At 37.8% G+C, this 7,111-nt stretch overlaps 1 protein-coding gene across 1 annotated transcript; it reads right to left on the bottom strand.

Annotated features, from left to right (window-relative positions):
- Window positions 1-8: 8 nt before the first annotated feature.
- On the bottom strand, window positions 9-746 carry LOC123256510 (olfactory receptor 49-like; the record flags this gene model as incomplete). Its single annotated transcript, XM_044685111.1, has 1 exon — window positions 9-746. A coding segment is annotated over exon 1 (738 nt), but the record flags the coding sequence as incomplete, so codon positions are not given.
- Window positions 747-7,111: the final 6,365 nt, after the last annotated feature.

Raw genomic sequence — 7,111 nt, 5'->3', positions numbered from 1 at the left:
AAGAGTGATACCACAATGATGTGGGAGGAGCAAGTGGAAAAGGCTTTCTGTCTCTCTTTGGCTGAGGGGATGCGCAGGACTGTGTAGAGGATATGACCATAACAGGGGGCAGTTACAGATAAGGTCCCCAGCAGACTGATATTGGCTACAACAAAGCCCATCAGTTCCACCAGGCTTGTGTCTGCACAGACTAGTTCTAGCAATGGGAAATTGTCACAGAAAAAATGATTGATGACATTGGGGCCACAGAAAGGCTGCTGAAATGTGATGCTACTAGGTATAATGATGAGAAGGAAACCTCCCAACCATGAAGACAGCACTAGCTGGACACAGATCCTTTTGCTCATGATGGTGGCATAACGCAATGGGTTACAGATTGCCACATACCGGTCAAAGGACATGACAGCCAGGAGGAGGAATTCTGTGCTTCCTAGAAAGAAGTAGAAAAAGAATTGCAGGAAACATCCTCCCAAGGAGATGGTCTTTTTGCCTGTTAGGATGTTGTTCAGCATCTTGGGAAAGATGACAGAAGTGAACCAGATCTCCAGAACAGCAAAGTTTCTGAGGAAATAGTACATGGGAGTGTGAAGGCGATGATCCATCAGAGTGACAAGAATGATGAGGAGATTCCCTAGCAGTGTGATAAGGTAGGTCAGGAGGAGCCCCACGAAGATGAGCATCTGTAATTCACAAGCATCTGTGAGTCCCAGAAGAATGATCTCAGTGACAGTAGTGCTGTTCCCCATGTTTCATGCTAGGACTAGAGAAATAGTGCATTGGGAAGAGGTGTTATGAGGCTCAAGGATCATATTTGGTCTAGAATTTAAGTAAAAAATGAATGAAGACTAATGGAAAATTTTAAGTTGAAGTATTCCATCATTTTTATGTATGGCAATATCTTCCACTTTACCTTTCACCTCTACCATCTCCTAGATGTCTCAACAAATTATGACATGTATAGACATTTTCCTGAATTGGCAATCCTGTGGGCCTTAGCATAAGACTTTCAATGTTGGCTGGGGTTGTCAAGTAAAACCGTTTGACTAATAAATGAAAATTTTGTAGCAAAATCTTGTCTTTACCATTCCCCTTAATTATAAGACCCTAACTTCTTAAGCAAAACAGAGTCTCTTATTTTTGCTTTTCTTGGTGGTTGTTTTTTAGAAGAAAATGTATCTTCAACAACTTCTATTCCTTTATTTTTCTCAAGATGCTGGACCATCTTTTTCTGTGGTTTCTCATGCTCTAGGAATACTTTTTTGATTCCAGGATAATATTTCTGTCTCCAAATTGGATGTCACAGGACATTTATGAAAGAATTGGGAAGGAATGCCCTCTTTAACTTGTCTGCCCAATTTCTGGTTGTCTGTCTTGTTAATACTTGTGGCTCTTAAATAATGATGATGATGAAATAAAAATTTAAAATGTGAAAAACACATTTTCTATATGAATTATATATGAAACTAAAGAAAGAAAAAATATAGGCAAATGAGAATGGCATGTTTGGAAGTTGTGCTGTTGGCATATATTATATTTGCAATCATGTAGTTTGTGTATCATTATTTCTACTACTTAGAAGTCTAAAGGCACTGCATGAATAGTAAACAGTAACTATACTATGGACATAATAGTCAAATTTATTAAAGTGTTGAATGGTGCCAGGACAATAAGTTAAATTTTTTGTTTCAATGTCAATTTCAGAAGATATAAATTCTAATTACAAAGAATTTATTTAAGGAATGATATTAATGATTTTATAAATGGTCCAGACAGTAGAGTTTGTATCTAATCATTAAGTTAAGGATGAGGTCAATCTGCTCAATAGGGTCTAGTTTTTTTCTGATAAGAATAAAATTCAGTGTTAGTAGATTAAACTAGAGAACTACTCAGATTAACTAATTAAGGTTACATCTTGAATAAGACACTTCAGAAGAGACAAAAGTACACAAGTAAAAGAATCTGGATTTGATTTGATTATTGCTGCAAACTTTAAGTTCATATAGGAGCATAAGCTAAATGCAAATCAGTTCTTGGGTCAAAAAAAAAACAAAAACCAAACCCAACAACACTCAAGAGAAGGGGCTGATCCAAGAGGGAAACAGTAAGTATTCAATAGATTTTTTTTTCATTCTTTCATTCACAATAACAATAATGATGACATCTCAGCACTTTACATTGGTCCAGCATACATGCTCAAGCCAATTGATAATCAGTTTAGTTCTTCCCATCTTAATCATATTGATGAAACTAAAGTCATGAAGAAACAGCTTTGCGAGAGCTCACCTGACTGTGAAGGAGAGATTCAACATCCTAGGAATCCTTGACAGTCTTCCATTTTTCCAGGACTCTGACTGATCGAAGTAAAGAAAGCTAGCAGGTACAGGGGGGTCTGAAGCTCAATGGATTGTTGCTGAAAGAGACAAAATCCTTCTCTACTCTTATTCTAAAAATGTAGCTTTGACTCCATGTGGAGTTGAATAAGAGTGAAAAGTTCAGACTCTGGATACCCCTCTAAGATGTTTTGCCTCCGTGGCCTTGCTCCATCATGCTTTAAGGTAAGTTTCATTCTGGATCTATGTAGTTCACTTGGATATGGGGGGACTATCTATATAAAGATACTCAATGATTTTACTCAAACTTCATGCTGTCGGAATCTCTGAGTTATTAAATGGTGTGTGTGTGTAATTGAATACAGAAGAGACTGAATAGCTCTGACAGAGCCATCCATAAAAATTCTTTTGACGATTAACAGTGCTAGATCTCTAGTATAATAATAATAATAATAATAATGATAACTAACAGTAAAGCTAAGATTTATTTAGCATTTGGGAGTTTATAAAGCACTCTACAAATATTATTTCATTTTAACCTCACAATAACCCTGGGATGTAGTTGCCATTATTATCCTTATTTGACAGGAAAAGAAAATGAGGCAGATGTTAAGTGATTTGCCCAGAGTCACACTGGTAGTATCTGAGATGGGATTTGAACTCAGGGCTTCTTGACTCCCAGGGCAGGCTGTAGATCTTATTAGATTCTAGTCTGCAAAACTGATTTTCTAAGGTCACCAGGTAACCCCTATATTTCTCCCTATTTCCTTAAAATATACATAAAATTCAAGTTAACCTATATGTCACTGGGCAAAAACTCAGGTCATTTCTGGGCTCCTATTATTGAGAGTATTAAGAATCCTGCCCACAGGGTTGGAGGAGACATCTGGTTCTTATTGCCAACTCCAGAAGCTAAATAAAATCAGCTTGTGTCTTTTTCCCCCTGATATTTAGTTTTCATGTCTCTTGATTGGTTTCATTTCTAACACCACCCTCAGTTTCATGCATGGCCAGTTAAGTATAATTACATGCCACAAATAACTTTGCAGCAAAGAAAATACAGACTCTGGATTCCTCTTGTGATCAGATCAATCAAAGTGTCATTCACTCACCTCTTCCTCTAAGTACCTTCTTGCTGTTCCAGTGAAGAAATTTTACATTTCCTGGACAGGAAGATCCAACTTGTTCATTGTTGGGAATAAATCCTTCCTTCCCTCCTGGGCCACAAAGGCAACTTTGACTGATGGAAGCTCATTTTAGCTTATCCCTAGGTGGGCCCTGAGGGCTCTTGTACATTTAGGAGTGAGGTGTGCACAAAGGGCTCTGTGGGTGAGATATTTGTGGAGTTGGCAGTCTCTCTGTGGAACAAGTACCAGCTCTGTAGTCTTTGGGATACTACTTTATTTCCATGGGAACAGTGAAGTACACAAGCTAAGTTTGACCCTCCCAGCATTCTCTTCCCCTTTCTTGGTTGATGGGGTTGGGCTCCCCAGAGATTCATTATAACACAGTGATAACAAGGACACAGCCTCATCCCAAACCTCTTAGCTGTTACTTTTTCCAACATCGGGACTAAAAGTTTCCTCTCCTGGTTTTGGCCAAGAAATGCAATTAGTTTTGACAAAATTTTACTGTAAAGGTGTTATATTTGGTAATGGTTTAGAGGAGGTAGATGGGTAGACCGGATTATGCCCAGGGTCTGACCAGTGTAGAAGGCCTGGTGGGGGCCAGAGGTTGGGAGCTCAGTGCACGAGGCAAGTTAGTCCTATGTTGTTTCTGAAGTCTATTAATACCAGGTATTGAAGATAGGAAATTTCAGCTTTTCTCTCTTTCCAAGAGAATGAGAGAACTGGCAGCACATATCTTGTTTGGCATAATTATCACAATGTGACTAAGAGCCTCCTAATTTATTTCTTTTACAAGTTTTGGATTTGGTCTATGGTATGCAACTTGTCCCAAAAGTCTCATGCAATTTTAAACTATTAAATCATAAAACTATACTAAGACCTTTGGGACAATCTACAGGACAAATTTTATTTGCTTCCTAGTTAGCTTCACAAGTTCTTGGATTCAGAATATGAGACTTAAAAGTGATCTTGGATACCTAATAATTTTGTTGGTTGCTCTTTCTTGAAGGCATTCTGGATTGTAAAAGCTAGGGAGAGGTGGAAATGATTATCTTCTCTGCCAGTCTTGGCTCTTCTTCTTGTTGGCCTTATGACCCTTGACAAGTCTCTTGCAGCTCTGTGAGCATTATTCTTTTCATCAATAAAATGATGAACTCCATGATTTATGATCACCAAGTCACAGAATTTTAAAGTGAGAAGTGACTTAGTCTAGTCTCATTCTCTTTCCCCCACTAATTCCTCCTCCTACATATCCAATAAGTAGTTACACAGATTTTGCTCAAAGACCTCCAATGATTGGCAACCTCCTACCTCCTAGACAGCCAGTTCAACTTTGGGATAGCTCTTCTCTTTAGGAATTTCCCCCTGACATCAAGACTTACTTTGTATTTCAGACACTTTTCTTCATTGCTCCTGGTTCTACTTCCCAGAACCAAATAGATCAAATCTAATCCATCTTCCTCTTGACAAAACCTTCTGATATTTGAAAAGAGCTCTTTCATTCTCCTTAAGCCTTCTCTTCTCTGTTTTTTCAACTGGTCCTAATTTGACTTAGACTAAAAATCTTTCACCATCCTGATTGCCACTTGCTGAATGATCTCCAGCTTATCAAAGTCCTTCCCTGAAGTGGTTTACCCCAAACTGAAAAAAGCACTCTGGGTATAATCTGACCAGGACAAGCACAGAGGAAGTATCACCTAATTCCTGGAAGCTAAGTTTCTCCCTCCCTGACTTTCTTCAAGTCTTAGAGAAAGTCCCACCTTCTGCCTGAACTCTTTCTTAGTCTTCTTTAATCTTAATGCCTTCCCTTGAAGACTTCTGCTAACTTATCCCATCTTTTTCTTGTTTATATATAGGTATTTGCATATTATCTCTCCAATTAGTGTGAGCACCTTGAAAATAGTGCTTGGCACATTTTTGTTGCATAGTTTTCAGTTGTCTGACTTTTTGTGACCTCATTTGTGGCTTTCTTGGCAAAGATATTGAAGTGTTTTGCCATTTCCTTCTTCAGCGCATTTTACAGTTGAGGAAACGGAGACAAACATGGTTAAGTGACTTGCCCAGGGTCAAACAGCTAAGAAGTGTCTGAGGTCAAATCTGAACCCAGAACCTCCTGTTTCTAGGCCTGGTGCTCTACTCACTGAGTCACCTAGCTATCTTGATCCTTTATTTATGAAGAGGAACAATGACATCACCAGAGTGATACCTTGACTTGAGTGTGAATTGGATATAAGTGAGACAGTCATAGACAATCATCAGCCTCACTTTCTCCTCCAGAGTCATCCAAGTCCAGTGACCAGACAAAAGTCAGGATGACTGACAATGGCTTGAGACGCAGTGGACTCCAGTGTCTGACAAAGCTCTAAGCTTTAGTCTCCTTCTTGGCTGTTGCCTAATCCATGGTGGGCAGTCTTGGAATAGACATCTCCCCATATTCCTGTTCAGTTCCCCTCAGCCTGGTTTAGCTGCAATAGTAACATTTTTTTTTTTTGCTTTCTTAAGTCTAGACAATAAATAGAACAATATATCAAGTTCTGATTTGTAGTATCTGCTGATTTCTGAGGGATAAATGCTCACCTTGAAGATTTGCGAACAAGATCCAGTACACTCTTGTTAAATATAGGTACATATATTCACATACATTGGTATACATATATATGCACAGATGTAAATATGTATGTAAATGGATGTGTATATAGGTAAATAGATAATGAGATTTCACTGAGTTCTAAGAAATGATAAATGGAAGGAGTACAGAGAAACGTGGAAATATCTACAGGACTAGTGCAGAATGAAGAAAGAAGGCCAAAACAAAAGAAAACAATACACAATAACTATAGCAATAGAGATGGAAAGAACAACCACGAACATTCAAAAGTGAATGTTACAAATTTATAAAGAACAAACCTATCTCTAAAGAAGAGATGAAAAGACGCCCTCCCTCTAACCAGAGGAAGACCCACAAGTTTGATATATTGTATGTATTTTCAGACTTTTTCAATGTAGTTATCAGATATACTGCAGTCAAAGCAGTACAAAGAACAAAAGAAACAATTTAATGTCAATCAAAAACGATATTATAGCGATTAAGACGCAAAGGCAATAGAGGAGAAAGAGAATCCTAGAGAAAGAGAATGTAGAAAATTTCTGGCAATCTAGATAATCACCATGAAGGCCAACCCAATGAAAATGCAACTGGGATCAAACACGAAACAGAAAATGTTCAGGTCAGTTAATATAATGGATGATAGAATGGCTACATCAAAGGAAATGACTGAAACCCTAGCTTTTCTGCAAAACTACAAAGTGGTCCATGGGTAGGAGGAAAAGATCCATGATTATTGTCTTAAATATATCTCAATGGCATATGAATTACTGGCAAAATGCTTATCAGCTTCATTTCCAAAACAGATACGATCCTATCTTTTTTAACAGAAGGCTTAATTAATGTATCAACTACAAAGAGATAAAAACACCAGTGACTCCTCAAATGTAGGCCAATTACTTGCTTCTGTGCTTTTCATAAGCATCCATGACTCATATTATCCAAAAACATCTCTAAACATTTACAATTAAAAATATATTGACCTAGGAGCAAAAGGGGTGGTCAAAAAGAGTAGTTTATGATTATTTTGGTTAGTTATTGAATAAGCC

The sequence above is a fragment of the Gracilinanus agilis genome, unplaced genomic scaffold (genome assembly GCF_016433145.1).
Source record: "Gracilinanus agilis isolate LMUSP501 unplaced genomic scaffold, AgileGrace unplaced_scaffold59959, whole genome shotgun sequence".
Classification (NCBI taxonomy): domain Eukaryota; kingdom Metazoa; phylum Chordata; class Mammalia; order Didelphimorphia; family Didelphidae; genus Gracilinanus; species Gracilinanus agilis.
This window is presented reverse-complemented; position numbering and strand designations above follow the sequence as displayed.